General features: G+C 50.4%; 1 protein-coding gene across 2 annotated transcripts; it reads right to left on the bottom strand.

The window, feature by feature from the left end:
• Window positions 1-2089: 2089 nt before the first annotated feature.
• On the bottom strand, window positions 2090-21269 carry zgc:152863 (uncharacterized protein LOC562658 homolog). 2 transcript variants are annotated; one of them, XM_056283608.1, is made up of 5 exons: window positions 21132-21269; window positions 10405-10523; window positions 8753-8959; window positions 3938-4082; window positions 2090-2745 (listed from the first exon to the last, which is right to left on the bottom strand). In XM_056283608.1, exons 2-5 carry the CDS (start codon window positions 10508-10510, stop codon window positions 2442-2444), a joined length of 762 nt encoding a protein of 253 aa, XP_056139583.1. In that variant the 5' UTR covers window positions 10511-10523; window positions 21132-21269; the 3' UTR covers window positions 2090-2441. The 2 variants fall into 2 exon arrangements, with proteins under 2 accessions (XP_056139583.1, XP_056139584.1); XM_056283609.1 differs by having other exon boundaries at window positions 8753-8956.
• Between the last annotated feature and the right edge of the window lie 1387 nt (window positions 21270-22656).

Raw genomic sequence — 22656 nt, 5'->3', positions numbered from 1 at the left:
CGTCCTTTAATGACGCCCGAAACGTGATTAGCACTCTAAATGAACCACCAGACAAGTCGTTGTTCATACACGTCTTTTATTTGCCCTCGTGAGGACATAAAACAATAGGCCACATTCAAAACATGTTATTCCTATACAGACAAAAATACACCTTACTCTAACCAAGACAAAAATAACACAAAACACTTGGAAAACTAAACAGGGACAGTCATGTGAACTTTTTCCCCCATTCATTTAAAAAACCCTAAATGGGCCAATTGGGTGGACATTTTCTATTCCAAAACCTGAAACTACACCGAAATCTGTGGAGCCAAAATCATCAATGTTTTTCTTTTTAAAAAAATCCACATTTTCAGTGTTTACCTGAAGTAAATCAACAGCTCGCTCCTATTTACCTGCCTGTGAAAACCCAAGTAACTCTCACGTGGACGAGGCGATGGTTTCTGGTGTCACGGCGGAATTCGCCAACCACCGGAGTGTCTTAACAAAGCAGATGAAGGACATGAAACTACCCAGAATCCCACACACGTTCATACAACCTACACATCACCTGTGCAAACGGGAACCCTCCGTCACCAACAACGCTCGAGTCTGGAACCACTTCTCTCCAGGACCGGGGCCCATTTCTTCCACGCTCCACCAGCTTCCAGCACAGGGTTCAGACAAGACGGCCTAAGGTCCCGTGTCCTGAAGACTGGCTGACTGATGAGAACTCTGAGACGGTTCTCCGTACCTTGTTTTCTCTTGAAACCAGATTGCACCAGATCTCCAGAAAGTGCTCACAGCTCTCCACCTGCAACCACCTGCAAAGCTTTGTCATCCTGCCGGTTTTTTCCTGGAAACTCGGACTCGGGTGGCCAATCTCTCAACCGTTGCAGTTTTCCCACGGTTAATTATCGATGAGGCGTCCCAGCAAGTTCACCAGGACGGGGCGTTGACAACAGCGTCCCGGAAAGTGACACTCGGAGGACGGCCGGCCTCACCCGGTGGATGTAGAGGTGGAAAACTGAGCTTGGTGGTTGGGGTGGTAGGATTAGTGCTGGTGGGGGTGATGGTGGAGGTGTTGGAGGCTCCCCTACGATGTGATGTGATGGTTGCGTTAAACTGCTGCAATCCACCACCAGAATAAGAAACTCTTTTATTGCCATGTGCCTTACATGATGCACTCTAGGAATTTAGCATGGCGGTGCTGGTACAGAGAATAAAATACAACAGAAATCAATTGTCATTCAAAACTAACATTACATTAGATAAAAAGACATCCAAAGCTTGGAAATGAAAGAGGGGGCAGCAGGAGAGGAGAAGGGGGGGGGGTCAGCGCTCAAACAAGAAACCCCAACAATTCACGATACAGACATTTCTCCTGGTGTTTCCGAGGCTCACCCGATTACAACAGCTTCTTCTTCCTCGCCACCATTTCAGCCAATCAGCAAGAGGCACGGCCAGAACATTAGAAACCTCGTCATCGCAAAAGCGGCAGCGATAGAAGGCCGCGCAGCCCACAGCCTCGTCCTTCCTCGGCTTTCACGCCATCGTGGAAAACCCTCTTTCGCTGTCCGGACAGGCTGGCGTTTTCCTACGCAGCGGAGTCCATTCGGCGTGGGCTCGGTGGATTGTTCTCCACTTCCTCTTCAGACAGCGTGGCAGAGGCGGATGTGCTCAGTGTCGAGGCCAAACGTTCCACTGGATGTCCTCTCCCTCGATTTCTTCATCCTGGAGAATTTCCCCTGACACGAGTCCTTCTTAAACACACTCTCCTCATTCACCCTGGCTCTCCAAAGGCCAGCACTCGCTCCACTCCAAAGCAGACGGCAGGCAGCTCGGTTCTGCCGAAATAAACCGGGGGTTCTCTAAGGTGCTCCGCGCAATATTCGGGCGCCGTCTTCCAGACAACTTTCCAGTGATGCCGGGGGAGCCTGGCTGTCAGCTTTCCAGGCTTCGCTACTCTTTGTCATGGTACATCCGAGTTCTCTCAGCGGGGTTCAGTACTGTCTCAGCTCCACATGTCATCGGCGTATTCCTTCACGAAGCAGCTCTCATTGTTCATAAATACTGGCACACGCCCACAAATATGCCCGGACATAGCACATATTTATAATCATAATTCATATTTCTTCATTAAATCACTCACACATACACGCACACACCCCATGATGTCAGTAATCCTGTCACGGTCGTCACGTCCAATTATAAACTAACAATACCAAAATACCAACAAAAACTGCATCTCATTACTCTGTGCCACGGTTCATCAAGTCAGCCACCCTTCTTTGCGAGGTAACAACTGGATGAGTTTGATTTCATTCATGACAGCGATGGTGCTCATGATGGCACGCCAGTCAATCATAATCATGCAGGTTTGGATATTGAACAGCTTCTGGTGCTAACCCACTGCGCACACGTCAGAAAAATCCTGGTATGTAAACCCAACAGGCTGTCAATCAAGTGTCTTTGCCATCCGAAAACACAACTTCTCTGGGATGCGACTGGACCTCCTCGTAAGGGGGCGGGGGGTTGTCCGGGCTTTGACTTGGAAGGCGGGGGCGGTAAACGGTGTCTGACTGGTTACTGAGGGGTGACGGATGGTGCTCAGGGCTCTCTCGGGCCAACAGGAGCTGTGTAGGGCCGGGTCCTGAGCAGGAAGACAGACGTTGCCCCCAGCTGCCGTAGACCGCTTCCTCATAGGTGGGCAGGGAGACAGCAACACCGTCCACCATCAGATCCAGCTGATCTGAAGAGCGATGACTGGAGGCACAGAAGAAGAGAGGGAGGAAAGAGCAGTGTCAGTTGAAATTGGTAGCTTTAGCTTTTCCCCACAGAGAAAGAGGCCCTATCTGGAGGTCCTGGACTATAGGAAACTGGACCAGACTATCACACAACACATTATTCCTCGATCATTTTAAATTCTAAGGAAGAAACATGTTTGTCCCCTCACTTGTACTCGTGAGCTTAGTGCGACTCGTGCCTATGTGCAACTCGTGTCGCACATAGGACCATCAACCTTGGGTGTGTTATCGTGCAAGCAACAACGCCGTGCCTACTCCAGTTGTGGTAATGCTGCGATTATTGAAATGGTCCTGTGAACATCATCATCTGACTTACACAACAGGGATTACCAGCATATCCAAAACCTGACCAAGACCTCTAGATTTTTGCCCATGTTTTGAAATGTATGAATGTCTTTCTCCGATTTCTTTCAGTTTTCAAAATTGCGCATAGCAGCAGGCAGACGCAGATCCTGGGATGACACCAAACATGGCCGCGAGGGTGAAGAAGTCAAGCCCACGTTGTCTATTTTCAGTTGGCGAACGTGAAAAACTGAAACGGCTGCCGTTGACGGCGGATTTTGTAACGACGCCGCACATGAAACTGCAAAAGTGAAGGGCAGCAGCTCATATGCCATTTTCATGGAGCACACAGCACTTCTGCAAAGAATCGTGTAAAACACAGCCACTGTATTCGCATCACCAATACCCAGGTGTAGGCCGTAATCAAAATAAACTGATAAGCGCTAATACTCAACATTTCTGGTCTGTATGTAAAAGTACTTACTGACCCTTTAAACACTGGGTCACCCTACTGCCCTGATTCATTTTGCCCGTTATCAAAATCTTCTTCGCCACAGCGGATTTCCACCAGTTTCCATCAGGACCCTGTGAGGGCGCAGCACCAATGCTGGCTGTTGTTAACGCAGGCCCCGACCGACCCGGTTGGGTCTCGTCAATCCACAAACTGATTTGGCAACATTTTACGTTGGATGCCCTCCCTGACACAACCGCTAACTACCCCTACGGACTTTGCCCATTATAGAAATGATTGCCATTATTTATTAGGAGCATTAAATCTGGCTCAGAAATGATCTACCGAGTACTCTTTTTTTCCTGCTGAGTGACAGAGAGTAGAAAAAAGAAAGTAGGAGCCAGTCCCTTGGCCTTACCTGTTTGAGTGACAGGGGAAGAGGCGGGACTTGATGACCAAGCACGCGGTGGTGGTGAGTAGGAAGATGGACACGCCCACGGCTGTCGTGGCAACGCTTTGCAGAGAATGGGGCCCCTTGTCCTCATGGCTGGCGTTACGTTTGTCTGGAGGTGAGAAGGTTTATGTTAAACATTGAAAAAGCTACTATCAACCACACAGATAAGACATCTGTTGGCTTTATGCCAGAGTTGGGTCATTGGTTCCTTATCAGGTTACCCTTAAAGTGTGCACTAATTAAAAAAAAACAAAAACGAGGACACAGAAGTATAGTAGAATTAACGTGTTTGGCTTTTATCCGAAGCGCCTCCCAAGCGCTAACATTTATACTGTAGGTGGGTTAAGTGGGCCTACCCATTCTAAAACAGTGTTGAGAGGCATTCTCAATTCATTTAGCTACAGATGGCCCAGACAAATTTTTTTTTAAAATTTACAATGTACTTCCGCTTTGCAACACAATGGTGTTGTATTACTTCAACAAACAAAAACATTTATATCAACACAAAGTTAATAAACGTTAGGTCTGGGTCCATCCAGAACACCGGCATGGTGCGATGGCCTTATCAGTTTTCATCATGTTTGAAGCGGCTATCAGCTATTTTAATTTAGACCACTTTTTGCAAATATTTGGTCAAACTTCCCACATCTTGTCATCAGCCAACCAAGAAAGTTCTCTGCAAGCCAATGTCAAGCGAGGGGCGGGCTCTTCTGCAGGATGTTCTAAAATATGGTTGACGCTAGAACCAACGGGGTGTGGGCACGGAAGTAGCCGTGATTGGCTGTTGCGTCGGCGGAACCTCGAAGCGCACTGACTGCCAGACCGACAGACAGAGCAATAGTTGGGGCGAGTTAAGTTAACGTTAGTTAGCTAGCGATAGCAGTAGGGTTCGGATTAGGGTTAGGGTTAGGGGTACAGTACGATCTGGCAAAGTTAAGGTCAGTTGTGAGCTAGCTAGCTAAATGTTTCAGTGCACATAGTTTGCTTCAAGTCAGTGCGCTTCGAGGTTCCGCGCTGTCTATTGGCCGACGCAACAGCCAATCATGGCTGCAACAGCCAATCACGGCTACTTCCGTGCCTACACCCCGTTGGATCTAGCATCAACCCCTAAAATATAGCTAGCTCTTGTTAGCTTCTGCCCTGGTCGGTTCTGTGCGGTCCACTGACTTCCGGTTTCTACTGCAGCGGTCATACCAGTTTCCTGTTTGTTGGCGTGTGCTGTTGACGATGGCTGATGGCGTATTATGAGGATGAATATCATCATAACTTGATACGTACAACTTGAAGCGTTTCACCCGTGTGCTGGTAGGTGCAGGTGAAAGTTTGTCGACCGTTCTGTGCGTGTCGTTGACATGTATCCATGGTAAATCTCGCAGGCATCGCCAAAAATATGCCATTGTCAATAGCACGCGCCACCAAACAGGAAACTGGTATGACCGCTGCAGTAGAAACCAGAAGGCAGTGGACTACAGTTATGCACAGAGTGGATTGTCACCCCGACTTCAATACAACATAACTGGAAGTGGCCCGGGACTGGAAGGCAACGGAGCGCTGAACTCTGTTGTACCGTGCGTGCTGTCAACCTTGGTAAGGTTACAGCGTAGTTGTGAAACACCTCTTTGAAAGACATACTAGCACCAGACATAAAATCTGTGAGCGAAAGCGTTCTTTCTAGCTACACGTCTCACATAATGTCGGCCAATTACACAAGCGTTGTTGTGTACCAGTCCAACAAAGGTGGTCTGGACTAGTGTGACCATCAGTATCACTGGACTATTCAGTTTGATTCAGCACTCCGCAAAAGTGGGTCAGAGTCCTTTATATGCACAGTACCTAACAGACCCATAGCTTGACTATGGGTACCAAACCAATGTAAAACATGAATAATGTGCTGCGAAGCACGCTGGCTGCGCGGCGTGGCGGGGACACAACAGACTGTGTGCGTGTCAAATATAGACTCGATGAAAGGAAGCTCTTGAGCTAATGCGGTTTCTCTTTTGCTCCCCCGACGGCCCGGCAGGAGCTTTCCATGAGCGAATTTCAGCGTTAGCGCAGAGGAAACATTAGGTGGGTATTGCGGTGGCTCGGTGACACTTCCTCTTTCCCCACTTTGACTTCCTGCCTGTGTTGCAATGAAGGAAGTACTGCGCTAGGCTGGGTTAGGCTTTAACTTCCCCCATGAAGTGTGTGTGTGTGTGTGTGTGTGTGTGTGTGCGTGTATGAGTGCTTGCATTAAGTAGGTCAACATATGAAACGCTTGAGAATGTGAAGTCTAACAGGGTGTGAAGGTCGACTGATCTCAGTGTGGGGATTAGTTATATATTACATGCAGTGTGTGTGTGTGTGTGTGCTTACTACACACCATGCTGTGTGACACACCCAGACTGAATGAAAACAACAAAATGAGGTCAACTCTTCTTCTGATTAATATTTCTCTCGCAGCCTTAATACATGACAAAGGGAGCTGTTTCACTCATCCCCGAGACACTCTGTCATCGCCGGTACTGAATTTAGCTGTAAGTAGTTTTATAAAGTAAAGAATAAAGAAGTTTATGGGCATCGGTGGGACAGGATATGGCCCGTGGTTAGGTTAAGGGGCAAAGGGTTGGAGGTGGACCTGGCCGGATGAGACCTTGGTTAGATAAGGACAAACTTTACCAGGCTCTAAGGATCTCTGTGAGGAAAATGGGTCATTTCAACAGAAGCCGTTCTCCACACAGCGACCGTATACTTCCTACTGGGGAGACGAAATGCGGCTACAGAAGCAACACAAACTGGACCCAACACAACTGCCGAGCGTTTGTTTTAACCTGAAACAGCGCGGACGTGTAATGCGGGTGGGTTGTGCCACATCACGGCAGCCGGGTTAAAGTGTCGGCGACAAGTGAAGGATTCACAGGGGGCCACAGGCCACAACTCGTGACAATGATTTAGTGCTCATCTAAAAGGACCGACGCGACGGTGAAGATGGCATGGGTCTGGCCCATAGTCTCCCTGATGAAGAACCCTCTACAGCGCTATCGAAATATCAAGAGCTACCAACATCAGCAAAGTTGAAGCAGCACGAATACGCCGACAAGGTGCACAACTAGGCGGTCATCTTGGATCTTGGAAGTCAAGTTACCAATCCAGGCGGGGTATAGAAATTCAAATACACCTCAGCCTAAGAGTACTTGGTGGAAGGCCTGTACCCAAAGGGTTTTACGTACAGTAGCGTAAACACACCGACTGATCCGTGCAGCTCTGGCTAGTTCGCCTGAGAAGATGCTGAGGAACATCTCAGTGGATCTGATTTCCATATCAGCCATCAGCAGTATGATAAGAGGCTGTTGTGGAAACTGCAGCAGGGTAGTTTCTCTCATTGACTACACACAATCCGAGCAATCACAATCCGAACAACATGGCGCTGCTTCCACAATCCACCTCCTAGCTCCACCCTGTCAACCCGGGAACCCTTTCTGAAAGGGCCCATGTCTATCTAACCCAGAACGTACACCAATTATGGTGAATTCTGCCCATATAGTCCGCTACATACGTCCCCCCAGAATTCACCATAGTAAAACAAGCCAATTATCCCACTCTTCCGAGCCATCCCGGTCGCTGCTCCACCCCCTCTGCCGATCCGGGGAGGGCTGCAGACTACCACATGCCTCCTCCCATACACGTGGAGTCGCCAGCCGCTTCTTTTCACCTGACAGCGAGGAGTTTCACCAGGGGGATGTAGCGCGTGGGAGGATCACACTACCCCCCGCTCCCGGAACAGGCTCCCCGACCAACCAGAGGAGGCGCTAGTGCGGCGACCTGGACACATCCGGCTTCCCACCCGCAGACACGGCCAACTGTGTCTCGACCAAGGCGGACGTAATGCGGGGATTCGAACCGGCGATCCCCGTGTTGGTAGGCAACAGGATAGACCGTTACGCCACCCGGACGCCCTGATCATTATTAATGGCATGCATTACAGTGCCCGAGCTTCAACCACCCACTGAAAATATAAAGACACGCGCTAAGGTTGGCGTGCCTGTGCGACAAGATGGCCGACATTTCTGATCCTCCCTGTGTTATTTTTTTACCCCCTCCCCTCATCCCCCACCCCCCCCGGTCTGCTCATCTAAAGCAGCACCCTTCCTGTCACGAGCCCAGTTCTCTGACTGAGAACGTGAACGTGTTACGGTGGCTGCACTTGAGGTGTTGAAGAAATATTTTGGCGCCCTTGAACAGACGCCCCAGACGTCCTACCGAGTCCCATCGTTCATCGTTTATTTATGCATGTTGATGCGTTTCTCGCTCGGTTCATATTTCAGGAAGCGGTAAGTGCGGCCGCGTTTGCTGATTGAGTAAGTTCACTAACACGGCCTGGCATCAGTTTCAGGTTCTCAGTTCTGTGGTAACGGCGTCTTATCAGATCCCCGATGGCTGACCAGATTCACTCACGGGTTTATCTCTGGATCTGCTCTGCAGGGGACCACAGGAGCGCTGACGCTGCCAGACTCAGCGGCTCCATTTGTGCTGAACGTGCTCTCCTGCTACTGTAAAGACCTTGCACCAGCTAGTGTTATGTCAACCAACAATGACATCTGGCCATCATGGTTTATGCTAGCCACATTCACACTGCTGGAAATGAAGTTTACATTCTGTCTTGTTCAACGCCACCTCGTTGGGGGTGGGGGGAAGATGGTACCTGCTGACATTGGGACTCACCACACCGCCCCGCCGTTAAGTCACCCCTCACACACACACACACACACACACACATCCCTCCCTCCCCTTCCCCCTCACCTTTCAGGGGCACACAGGCAGGTACCGGTATTGACCAGCCCGAGGACCAGCACTTGGAGCTGCGGACCTTGCTGGGGATGTGGAACCCCGGCTCGCAGAAGAAATGGATGGAGGTCTTGAGCGGGAAACCACGGCAGGGGGAGGGGTCGCAGCGGAACCAGCCGTGTTCCGGAACCACAGGGTGGCTGCAGTTCGTCTGTCTGCCTGCTGGGGGCGACAGAGGAGGACGGCAGTGAGGTTATTTATTCATTTGCTAATTTGTTCAGAGAGAAGGAGGAGAAAAATTTGTTCATCCACTCGGTATAAACTGATAGGGTCTGAAAAGACGGCAGAGTGATGTTACCGCCGTAAAATGGCAAAGTTGTGAGGAAGAAGGCTAGGTTAAAGGTTAGAGGTCATGCCTGCAGTGGAGATTGGCTCATTTAAGTTCATACAGTTACAAGCGGCGCTCACACAGGACAGCTGCTCATTTCTAGTCGTGGTGTCTAACCGGACTTCTGGTTCTGTCGTCAGTTTTTACTGAAGTTTTGGCCCCATTGGTCCTCAGTTGGACTTGACTCAGACTCGCCCCCCTTAAGACTTGGTCTGGAGTTGGGTGGTCTGGACGGGGGTATTTCAAACCACGACTCGGTGGGTTTCAGCGCGTCCAAGCCGCGGTGAAGATCTCCTTCTGTACCTCTGACTGGTTTAAGTGGAGACCGGATCCTGTGACTGGGCAGGAATCACTAGTTACATGGACAACGTGCTTTGGACGAGTCAGCGTTTGCAGACGGCTCCCCGCCCACGGCGTGATACAGATCCAGATGCTGCTCAGTAACGAATACCGATGTGCAGCAGGAAGAGGAAATAACTACATGTGGAGTCAGCGGTGATGGGCAGAGAGCGAGCCCCCGTGCAGTAATCCACAGCTGTGTTTGCACGATGACACAAACGAGAAGGAATCAAAACGCCGATTCAGCAACACCGGCAAAAGCTGTGCCGCATAACATTTACAAATCTGTCGGCGAGAGAACTTCGTGACCGTTTCTCGGTGTGTGGGTGGCTCTCCGCTTAATGTGACGAGAAATGACGTCTGCTGTTGGTGGGCGAAGGCGAGACTGTTGCAGCCTCGTCAGGCGTAACGAAGACCTGGGCAGATCTCCGTCTGCCCAGGTCTCGTCTTTTACAAAACAACGGGTTTCGTTTGGAACGCTGACGCGGCGGAGAAATCCTGCCGCATAATAACCAGTCAACGTTTCAGAAACGACGATTTCAGAAATCCTGTGCAGGCAGAAGGTCGTCGGATGACTCACCGCTCTAACAGTAACTGGTGAAATGAGCTCTACTGTCAGGCGTTTGCTGCGAGACGGCGTCGGCGTCCTTGTGCTCGGCCGTCCTCTCATTCTGAACCGTAAATACGGGCCTGTGCTGTTTTTAAGAGGAGGCAGCGTGACTACGTTAGTGTTTCCCCTGACCAGCTTCTGTCACTGAGCTGATTGCTCCAGAGAGGGAAAAACACAAACAAACTACTCAGGTAAACAAATGCGCTACGGACACGAACAAATCTGCAGGATTTGCACCTCCGCCGACCTGCTCCTCCGCGCAAACGGGGTCAGCCACGGCGGATTAGGCGGTGTATGCACACAGGCCGCGGGGGGGGTCGGAGGTCATACCTGTGCTGAGGCACGGTGAGGAGGCCAGGATGAAGAGGAAGAGGAGGAGACCATAGCCTGGTGGGGTGCGTACACAGAAGCATTGAAACAGGACCAGCGCAGACATCAAAACACACTTCCTGTTGACACAACAGAGACAGAGAGGCGCTTTGTCAGTCGGGTAGAATATGCATACACACAAACACACACAGACTAACAAAATCTGTTATACACAATCACAGCAAACACGTCCTTTTTGGCACGGCATGCGACTGCATGCGTAGGCTGCTTCTCCGAGTCCGTTGCAGGTTGCACGTTGCACGTTTGATATCGATTTCATTTCCAGTCATTTCACAATGGACACCGACGTGGCACCTAAACACGATCGATACATTCATTTAACAAAACACAAATCAATTACACAACGATAATAGAATATATTTAAATAAACACCTAATAACAAAAAAAATTTTTTTTTCGATAACGTGTGTATATTTAAACTAATAACAGGAATCAGAATCAACTCTGCTGATTGGAGCGGACTGCAGTGGGCATGTTGGTGAAGGGAACCCGGGTGGTGAGGAGGTGGTGGGCAGGTATGGTGTCAAGGAGAGGAATGTGGGAGGACAGATGGTGGTGGATTTTGCGAAGAGGGTGGAAATGGCTGTGGTGAATACATATTTCAAGAAGAGGGAGGAACACAGGGTGACGTACAAGAGTGGAGGAAAGTGCACACAGGTGGACTACATCTTATGTAGGAGGTGCGATCTGAAAGGGGTTGAAGACTGCAAGGTGGTGACAGGGGAGAACGTAGCTAGGCAGCATCGGATGGTGGTCCGGAGAATGACTTTGGAGACCGAGAAGAGGAAGCGAGTGAAGACACGGCCGAAGATCAAATGGTGGAAGTTGAAGAAGGAAGACTGTTGTGAGGAGTTCAGGCAGGAGGTAAGACAGGCACTGGGTGGTAGTGAAGAGTTGCCGGATGGCTGGACAACCACTGCAGAAATAGTGAGGGAGACAGCTGGGAAGGTACTTGGTGTGTCATCAGGACAGAGGAAGTAAGACAAGGAGACTTGGTGGTGGAATGAGGAAGTACAGCAAAGTATACAGAGGAAGAGGTTGGCAAAGAAGAAGTGGGATAGTCAGAGAGATGAAGAAAGTAGACAGGAGTACAAGGGGATGCAGCGTAAAGCAAAGAGAGAGGTGGCAAAGGCAAAGGAAAAGGCGTATGGTGAGTTGTATGACAGGTTAGACACTAAGGAAGGAGAAAAGGACTTGTACCGATTGGCTAGACAGAGGGACCAAGCTGCAAAGGATGTGCAGCAAGTTAGGGTGATGAAGGATAGAGATGGAAATGTGCTGACAAGCGAGGAGAGTGTGCTAAGAAGGTGGAAGGAATACTTTGAGGGGCTGATGAATGAAGAAAATGAGAGAGAGAGAAGGTTGGATGATGTAGGGATAGTGAATCAGGAAGTTCAGCGGATTAGCGAGGAGGAAGTGAGGGCAGCTATGAAGAGGATGAAGAGTGGAAAGGCAGCTGGTCCTGATGACATACCTGTGGAGGCATGGAGGTGTTTAGGAGAGATGGCAGTGGAGTTTTTAACTAGATTGTTTAACACAATCCTGGAAAGTGAGAGGATGCCTGAGGAGTGGAGAAGAAGCATACTGGTACCGATTTTCAAGAACAAGGGTGATGTGCAGAACTGTAACAACTACAGAGGTATAAAGTTGATCAGCCACAGCATGAAGATATGGGAAAGAGTAATAGAAGCTAGGTTAAGAGGAGAGGGGATGATCAGCAGCAGCAGTATGGTTTCATGCCAGGAAAGAGCACCACAGATGCGATGTTTGCTTTGAGAATGTTGATGGAGAAGTATAGAAAGCATACGACAGGGTGCCGAGAGAGGAGGTGTGGTATTGTATGAGGAAGTTGGGAGTGGCAGAGAAGTATATAGGAGTGGTGCAAGATATGTATGAGGGCAGTGTGACAGTGGTGAGGTGTGTGGTTGGAATGACAGATGGGTTCAAGGTGGAGGTGGGATTACATCAAGGATCGGCTTTGAGCCCTGTCTTGTTTTCAATGGTGATGGACAGGTTGACGGACGAGATCAGGCAGGAGTCTCCATGGACGATGATGTTTGCGGATGACATTGTGATCTGTAGTGAGAGTAGGGTGCAGGTGGAGGAGAGGTGGAGGTATGCACTGGAGAGAAGAGGAATGAAAGTCAGTCGGAGCAAGACAGAATACCTATGCATGAATGAGACGGAGGACAGTGGAATGGTCAGGATGCAAGGAGTGGAGGTGACGGAGGTGGATGAGTTTAAATACTTGGGGTCAACTGTCCAAAGTAACGGGGAGTGCAGACGAAGGGTGAAGAAGAGAGTGCAGGCAGGGTGGAGTGGGTGGAGAAGAGTGTCAGGAGTGATGTGTGACAGAAGGGTACCAGCAAGAGTTAAAGGGAAGGTTTACAAGATGGTGGTGAGACCAGCTATGTTGTATGGTTTGGAGACAGTGGCACTGATGAAAAGACAGGAGGTGGAGCTGGAGGTGGCAGAGTTGAAGATGATAATATTTTCATTGGGAGTGAGGAAGAAGGACAGGATTAGGAACGAGTATATTAGAGGGACAGCTCAGGTTGGACGGTGTGGAGACAAAGCAAGAGAGACAAGATAGAGATGGTGTGGACATGTGTGGAGGAGAGATGCTGGGTATACTGGGAGAAGGATGCTGAATATGGAGCTGCCAGGGAAGAGGAGAAGAGGAAGGCCAAAGAGGAGGTTTATGGATGTGGTGAGGGAGGACATGCAGGTGGCTGGTGTGACAGAGGAAGATGCAGAGGACAGGAAGAGATGGAAACAGATGATCTGCGGTGGCGCCCCCTACCGGGAGCAGCTGAGAGTAGTAGTAGAATCAGAATCAACTTTATTGGCTAAGTAGTTTCCAGCAGCTTCTAGTGCTAACACACACACACACATATATATATATATATATGTAGCGTGGTTTTCAACATCACTCTGCTACATATATATATATATTTATATAAGGCAAAAAAGAAAAGAAATAAATTGAATAATGAACACAATACTGCAGGTAAGTATGTACGCACAACAAGGTATGTCACAACCATACAGAGTTTTGTTGTGGCTGAATAATTTCCAACTTAATACGTTTATATATTATATCATATACTAACATTATATTATATACTGAAACTACATGTATTAAATATTTATCTATTATATATATACACTATATGAAATACGTTATAATTATAACAAAAAGGGCAATTTGTAACCAATGTGCAGCAGTGTTATTTGTATTTACAATTGCACATTTGGTTTAAAGAGGTGGTGCACATGGTAGATATTAGTGTGGTGCAGTATGTATGGGGGATTAGTGTGGTGCAGTATGTATGGGGGATTAGTGTGGTGCAGTATGTATGGGGGATTAGTGTGGTGCAGCATGTATGGGGGATTAGTGTGGTGCAGTATGTATGGGGGATTAGTGTGGTGCAGTATGTATGGGGGATTAGTGTGGTGCAGTATGTATGGGGGATTAGTGTGGTGCAGTATGTATGGGGGATTAGTGTGGTGCAGTATGTATGGGGGATTAGTGTGGTGCAGCATGTATGGGGGATTAGTGTGGTGCAGTATGTATGGGGGATTAGTGTGGTGCAGTATGTATGGGGGATTAGTGTGGTGCAGTATGTATGGGGGATTAGTGTGGTGCAGCATGTATGGGGGATTAGTGTGGTGCAGTATGTATGGGGGATTAGTGTGGTGCAGTATGTATGGGGGATTAGTGTGGTGCAGTATGTATGGGGGATTAGTGTGGTGCAGTATGTATGGGGGATTAGTGTGGTGCAGTATGTATGGGGGATAGTGTGGTGCAGTATGTATGGGGGATTAGTGTGGTGCAGCATGTATGGGGGATTAGTGTGGTGCAGCATGTATTGTGGACTGGCATGGTTCAGTATATGTGGGGTGGGGGGACTAGTGTGGTCTGGTCCTGGCCCACACTGGCCACAGAAAGCCCACACAGGCCTGTTTGCCGGGACAGAAACCCACACCAAGGCCCACATGCCATATTGCGGTCGTACAGCACAGACGGATGGAGAACAAGAGGCTTTTTCTTTCCCCTTATTTAAGCAGCGATGTTGAATAACAACACATTTCTATTACTGGCAGATGGCGGTGGGAGGCGCACACACACACACACACACAAACACACACACACACGAACAGTGAGTTTACAAAACACTGAAAACACCGTTCTAATATTGATTTACACCCTCCGTTACACACCACACGTCTGTTTCCACAAGTCTCTCTTTAAACCACTGCCCCTCCGTACCTACACCTCCCTGTACCAACACCTCCCTGCGGCTTTCCCTGGGACTTAAACCACGGCCAGGCTGCGTTTGGACAAGGCGGAAGTCCACAGCAGCTCTGGAGTCAGGGACGGAGACCACCCCGGACTGGATTACCCCATTTGTCACATGGCTTCACCTTACCCGAGGTCAATACATAAAATAGCAAGACAGAAAACCATCACTGGAAGTTATTTTGGCCGGACTACTTTCTGCCTGAGGAGGAGGAGGAGAAGAAGAAGAAGAAGAAGAAGAAGAAGAAGAAGAAGAAGAAGAAGAAGAAGAAGAAGAAGAAGAAGAAGAAGAAGAAGAAGAAGAAGATTTGTCATTGTACAGGTTATAATGAACTCTGTCGTCTGCACTTAACCCATCCTACTGTACAGGAGCAGTGGGACCAACTCCAGTTCTTCTTTCCACTGCCTTGCTCAGGGGCACAGGCAGGAGTACTAACCCTAACATGCACGTCGTTCTGATGGTGGGAGGAAACCGGAGCACCCGGAGGGAAACCCCACGCAGACACGGGGAGAGCATGCAGACTCCTCACAGAAAGGACCTGCGATGTGGCCTCGGGGTCCGAACCCGGGACCTTTATTGCTGTGAGGCAACAGCGCTGACCGCTGGGCCAGCTAATTTTAGCTTGCTAGCATTAGCCTTACAGGGGCCCGCGAAGCGCACTCGTACGGAACGGAGCGGGGAGGGCTCGAGGCCGCAGCCCCGACCCCCGCATATCCCCACGTCTTGTATGCAGCTCCGATGCCCTTATTCATGCCGTGTCTTTCTGCATCAGAAAGTGGAATAAACATTACACAATGATTGTTTTTTAAAATCTTTCGTCGGCTCTTGTTTTCAAAGATGATTCATGAAACGTTACTGAGAACGCTTCCCCTACATACCGCCATGTCATAACCACAAGCTGGAGGAAAACGCTGGTGAGAGCGGTTGTGAGTCACGTCATGCACTAAGCGGTGCGTGGTGGACGGGGTGATAGGGGAAGGGCTTACTCTTATCACACCGCTTCCTGGAAATAAAATGTGCGGGCTGGCTGATAATGTTGGCAAAGGTCAATAAGGTTGTTGACAGAAACGCGAGCAGCCTATCATGAGCAGGCTGGGATAATTAAAAAAGCAAAAAAAACAAACACAAATTCCTGGCAGGACTCGTTATCCCCACGTTCGTTTCCATGACAACAACATTAAATCCAATAAGCGAGAAACGCTGCCTCCGGTTCACCCGACGTGCAAGTTTTTGGGGGGGCAGGAGGAGGGAAACGTCATAAACAGACCGGGTGGAGAACATGCAGACTCCACAAGACAGACTGCATGCTGGGGCTCGCTCCAGACTTTTCCTCATAGAGGAGACATGGAGCCTGCAGGCCGCCCTGCTGGCCAACACGGACGTCTTCGCAAGCCCGGGGGAGAGAGGTCGGAATAACCGGCAGGCCTGACGACTGCCTGCAGGACCAACAACACTCTATGAAGTTGTAAGAGGCCCCAGTCTCCTACAACCCCGCGCTGAACAAAGCAGATAAATGGGTGGATGGATGGTGAAAAACTTGAGTGAAGAGTTCCTTCAATACAGTTCTCTAAACTCCACCTCCACCTTCTAGTTAGCATGCTGCGATGCTCCTCCTCTGTCGTGGAGCCATTACAGACGTGCAGGTCCAACAGCCGCAGCCACAATCACGCTAGCCAAACCGAGCCAGGGCCGGCCGGCCATAGTTATCTCCGGGGGGGGGGGGGGTAAACCAGTCCCGTTCTCTCCTCCTCAGTCCGTCCTTTTGGGTTTCTGAGACCTTCCCCCTCCATTCAGACCGGATGAGTCACTCGTCGTCGGCCGACGGGGGCTGAAATCTTGTCCCGTTACTCTCTCTAGTTACCCAACGACTACAGACCTCACCATCTTCCTCACCGGCTCTTATCTGCCCTGTCCTCCGCGGTCAGTTTTACGTCACATGGGGGCTGTTACGGATCACTGTTGCCCGCTATCAGCTGATTTGAGTCTGGCCAGTAAAAAAAAAAAGGAGAAGACTTGATAGACTCGTCGACTGGGCTAGTAAGATTTCAGGGAGACGTCAAACCCAGCTCCCTAACCTTTACAGTAGCAAGGTGTTCAGAAAGGCTACTTCCCTTCTGGTGTGCCAAGCCCCCCCCCCCTTCTGGTGTGCCAGGGTCCCTCCTTTGGCCAGAGTTTGAGCCGTTACCCTCAGGTGGTCGGTCTTTAACTTTTTTCGTCCTGCACTGGACGAATTTAAGTCAATGGAGGTTTCAATGGACAGTGTTATTCGTGCAGAACCGGATGTTTTGTTCAGAAGGCTACGGTTAGGGTTTAGGGTTAGAGTTTAGGGTTAGGGTTAGGGTTTAGAGTTTAGGGTTAGAGTTTAGGGTTAGGGTTAGAGTTTAGGGTTAGGGTTAGAGTTTAGGGTTAGGGTTTAGGATTAGAGTTTAGGGTTAGAGTTAGGGTTAAGGGTTAGGGTCACTGAACAGCGACATCTTGGCTAGTTACAACATGACCGATCTACTCTATCAGTTTTGAAATGACGCGGTCTCTCGCAGCCTTCTGAACGAAACGTCCAATTCTGCACGAAAAACACGGTCCGCTGAAACCTCCATTGACTTAAATTCGTCCGCTGGTGGACGAATCAACAGGTGAATGTTCATCAGTAGAAGAAGAAGGAAACCTCGTGACACCGGTTTGCTGTATTAGGACTCAGAGAGACGGGGCTTCTTTACTCCCCACTGCCATCCAAGTGTTGAACGGCAGGTAGTGTTCATCGGTCGTCTGCAGGCCGCTCGTTTCCTTGGTCTGTATGTTCGAAGTCCTTTGGCCTGCTGTTGTTTTTGTCGTCCGTCAGCGATGGGGTCAGTTGTGCCTCGGTGTTTGCATGCTCTGTTTTGTGTGAGAGGTTTATATACGTATGCTGGCTGCAAGCTAATCTCCCTGTAAGGGACGGTAAAGACACGTTGACTGACACGGAGGCTCTCTCTGCATTTCAATATGGGGGAGAAGCTGAATAGAGACACGAGTCCACTCAAGCAGATCTCACAGAACAGGAAGCGCTGACTTGCAGCAGAAACCTTTGGCCCGTCAGAGAGAGAGGCCGCTGCATGAAGAGCAACGGAGGTAGAGTAGTCAGTTCCTCCACGGGGCTTTCTTGGCGCCACTGTTCGTCGCCGTGTTTTGTCCTGAACCTTTTATGTCCGTCCGTCCGTCCCCCTGACGCCTGTCTCCATTTGTCAGGGATGGCGTTCATTCGTCTACCAGACGGCACCTCGTTCACGGTTCGTATTTCCTGCTAGACTTTTCAGAAATCCACCTTAAAACCTGGCACTGAGGGCCTCCGGGTGGCCTCGCGGTCTATTCCGTTGCCTACCAACACGGCGCGGTGGGCACGGCCTCCAGCCCGTGTTCCCGTATGGGTGGCATTACAGCTGAGCAAAATAAGAAAACGAGAGAAAGAACAACAAAGGGCTGTCTGGGGTCGAAACTAAAACTACGCCTCCATCATTTATAACCTCAACATTAACCCGACCCTCTCTGGAGATGACTGGCACCGCGCTGCACAGCAGACACACACTTCCTGTTGGCTCCACCCCGGCACAGGTACGACTGCCCGTCTAAATGGCAGTGTTGTTTTTCTCTGTGTGTGTGTGTGTGTTGGGCAGAGAAAGGGCGTATGTGTGGGTGTCTTCCTGTCTTTCTGATTTAAAGAGCAGCCAGTCATCTCAGCAGCAGAAGGGAGAGTCCCACATTCAGACCAGGACCGGGACACACAGACGGGTTTGGGTTCCTATATCTGTGGGGACTTGTTTGTATTTCTGTCTCAGCTGAACCCTAAAGCCAAGTCCAAAGCCTCAAACAGACCTGCAGACGAACTCTTGTCAAGTGAAAATATCTCGTATTTGGTACAACGAGTCCGACACTGAGTAGAATGATCTTGAATTAGCTTACTCCACTGGCAGACGACTTTGCCTATTTCAAGTATCTTTTTCTTCCTGATTTTGGTCAGAAAACAAGACTAACATTTATTTAAAACAAGATTAAATTGACTAAAATCAAGAAAAAACTGCAAATAAGCAAAGTTATCTGCCAGTGGAATAAGATCATCCTGCTCAGTATTGGACTCATTGTGCCAAATACGAGATATTTTCACTTGATAAGAGTTCATTTCTGCAGTGAAGAAGTGAGGGATCTACTCTCCAAGATCTACTCTCTTAGTGAGGGGTCTACTCTCCAAGATCTACTCTCTGAGTGAGGAGTCTACTCTCCAAGATCTACTCTCTGAGTGAGGGGTCTACTCTCCAAGATCTACTCTCTGAGTGAGGGGTCTACTCTCCAAGATCTACTCTCTAAGTGAGGGGTCTACTCTCCAAGATCTACTATCTGAGTGAGAGGTCTACTCTCTTAGTGAGGGGTCTACTCTCCAAGATCTACTCTCTGAGTGAGGGGTCTACTCCCCAAGATCTACTCTCTGAGTGAGGGGTCTACTCTCCAAGATCTACTCTCTGAGTGAGGGGTCTACTCTCCAAGATCTACTCTCTGAGTGAGGGGTCTACTCTCTTAGTGAGGGGTCTACTCTCCAAGATCTACTCTCTGAGTGAGGGGTCTACTCTCCAAGATCTACTCTCTGAGTGAGGGGTCTACTCTCCAAGATCTACTCTCTGAGTGAGGGGTCTACTCTCCAAGAGCTACTCTCTGAGTGAGGGGTCTACTCTCCAAGATCTACTCTCTGAGTGAGGGGTCTACTCTCCAAGATCTATTCTCTGAGTGAGGGGTCTACTCTCCAAGATCTACTCTCTGAGTGAGGGGTCTGCTCTCCAAGATCTACTCTCTGAGTGAGGGGTCTACTCTCCAAGATCTACTCTCTGAGTGAGGGGTCTACTCTCCAAGAGCTACTCTCTGAGTGAGGGGTCTACTCTCCAAGATCTACTCTCTGAGTGAGGGGTCTACTCTCCAAGATCTATTCTCTGAGTGAGGGGTCTACTCTCCAAGATCTACTCTCTAAGTGAGGGGTCTACTCTCCAAGATCTACTCTCTAAGTGAGGGATCTACTCTCCAAGATCTACTCTCTGAGTGAGGGGTCTGCTCTCCAAGATCTACTCTCTAAGTGAGGGGTCTACTCTCCAAGATCTACTCTCTGAGTGAGGGGTCTACTCTCCAAGAGCTACTCTCTGAGTGAGGGGTCTACTCTCCAAGATCTACTCTCTAAGTGAGGGATCTACTCTCCAAGATCTACTCTCTGAGTGAGGGGTCTGCTCTCCAAGATCTACTCTCCAAGTGAAGGATCTACTCTCCAAGATCTACTCCCTGAGTGAGGGGTCTACTCTCCAAGAGCTACTCTCTATTATGGCTAAAATCAACAAATATAGCTGAACACACACACACACACACACACACACACACACACACACACACACACACACAGACACACACTTGTTTGTTTCACTGGGACAGCTCAGAAACATCCATCTGTGTTACCGACCAAGTCCTGCTCATCATCATCTTCATCATCGTCATCATCGATAAGACAAGTCAGACAGATCAAACTAACCAAACTCTCATCCATGGATCAACTCATGGATGTCAGCCCTGAACCCAAACCAGCGCCCGGTCCCAACACGTCCCAGTACGTCCCGGTGCACCGGGTCGGTCGGTCGGTCAGTCAGTCAGTCAGTCAGTCAGTCAGTCAGTCACGTGCTTCTACAGGGGGGCAGAAAAGTCTGCGTCATGTCAAATGACGGGGGGCCTATGGGACCCTGCTGCTCTTTGGGTTTTGTTTATGGAGCGCCGACGAAGGCAATAAAGACCGAGCATTGACCGTCCATCCATCCACCCACCCACCCACCCACCCATCCATCCATCCATCCATCCATCCGTCCGTCCATCCATTCATCCACCCACTCATCCGTCCGTCCGTCCGTCCATCCATCCGTCCATCCATCCATCCATCCACCCACTCATCCATCCATCCATCCAACCACCCACCCACCCGTCCATCCACCCGTCCATCCACCCATCCATAAGTTAGAGCGGCTGAAAAGCGCCCACTCAGCGGCATCCATAGACCGATGCGGGTGGAAGGTTCCGGACAGCGCAGCCTGGCCGACGCGGTGCCACCACGAAGCCCTGCTGGATTTGGGCAGAGAGTCAAAACCCACCGCAGCGCATTGTAGACCGACTACCGACTACACGGCCGGGTCGGCGCTGATCCGGCGCATCGCCACAAGCGACGGCCGGTCCGGTAAGAGGCCGGATAACACGTCCGTCCTGCAGCCCACGGAACTTTTAGCGGCGGAGCGACGCGCAGCGCCGCACACACGCCGCTCCATGTGACCCTCCGCTCGGGCGAGTTTCGACAAGGCGACGGCCGAGGCCGCTTACCTGACAAACGCGGCTGTGAGGCGGCAGCGGCGGGCGTTCAAGTCCGGCTTCTCTGGTCCACGCAGGCTGGGAGAGCAGAACCCCGGCGCAGTTCGGCGACCTGACAGCCAGTGAGCGGCTCTCGGCGCAACAAGTGGACTTTCTCCCGGCTTGACTCATCCATCAGCTGTTCGACAGGCGCGGCGCCGGCGTCTGATTGGACACGCCAGCGCAGCGGCCCCGCCCACTTCCACGTTACGTCAGCGTTCTGGAAACGCTCGCGTGCGCGCGCGCGTCTATCTCGGCAGGAGGAGGAGGAGGAGGAGGAGGACCCGCCATGCTATAAGGGCGCTTATTCGTTGCTCCGTTGAAACGCGTTTCTAAACGAACCCGTGAACCACGTCCACATACCAGACGGAAGGGGGCCTCCACGTCCTCCAGCGGGACCGCGTCTGAAGGGCTCACACCCTGTAAATGACCACACAGCATACGGGTGTTCACCGGTGACACGCGGCTGAGCACGCCCGGCATCAATTACAGCCAATTACTGGACTCCGCTGTAGCCTCATTCAATTAACCCTGCAGGCGGCCGCCGTGCACGTGCTGGGCATAGAGACGCACGCGTCGGCAGCCAGGGAGTATAACGTGCTGCTTTATATGACCAGACATCCCGCACCAACACACCGACTACAGCACGTGTCCTGAACCAGCCCGGCGATGAAGCACAGAACAGTACCGGTGCCTCCTCCCTCCCCAATGTGATAACCAGAACAGTACCGGCGCCTCCTTCCCCCCCAACGTGATAAACAGAACAGTACCGGTGCCTCCTCCCTCCCCAACGTGATAAACAGAACAGTACCGGTGCCTCCTCCCTCCCCAACGTGAACAACAGAACAGTACCGGTGCCTCCTCCCTCCCCAACGTGATAAACAGAACAGTACCGGTGCCTCCTCCCTCTCCCCAATGTGATAAACAGAACAGTACCGGTGCCTCCTCCCTCCCCAGTGTGATAAACAGAACAGTACCGGTGCCTCCTCCCTCCCCAACGTGATAAACAGAACAGTACCGGTGCCTCCTCCCTCTCCCCAATGTGATAAACAGAACAGTACCGGTGCCTCCTCCCTCCCCAGTGTGATAAACAGAACAGTACCGGTGCCTCCTCCCTCCCCAATGTGATAAACAGAACAGTACCGGTGCCTCCTCCCTCCCCAATGTGATAAACAGAACAGTACCGGTGCCTCCTCCCTCCCCAACGTGATAAACAGAACAGTACCGGTGCCTCCTCCCTCTCCCCAATGTGATAAACAGAACAGTACCGGTGCCTCCTCCCTCCCCAGTGTGATAAACAGAACAGTACCGGTGCCTCCTCCCTCCCCAATGTGATAAACAGAACAGTACCGGCGCCTCCTCCCTCCCCAATGTGATAAACAGAACAGTACCGGTGCCTCCTCCCTCCCCAATGTGATAAACAGAACAGTACCGGTGCCTCCTTCCCCCCCAATGTGATAAACAGAACAGTACCGGTGCCTCCTCCCTCCCCAATGTG

This window comes from Lampris incognitus, chromosome 7 (assembly GCF_029633865.1).
Source record: "Lampris incognitus isolate fLamInc1 chromosome 7, fLamInc1.hap2, whole genome shotgun sequence".
Lineage (NCBI taxonomy): Eukaryota > Metazoa > Chordata > Actinopteri > Lampriformes > Lampridae > Lampris > Lampris incognitus.
This window is presented reverse-complemented; position numbering and strand designations above follow the sequence as displayed.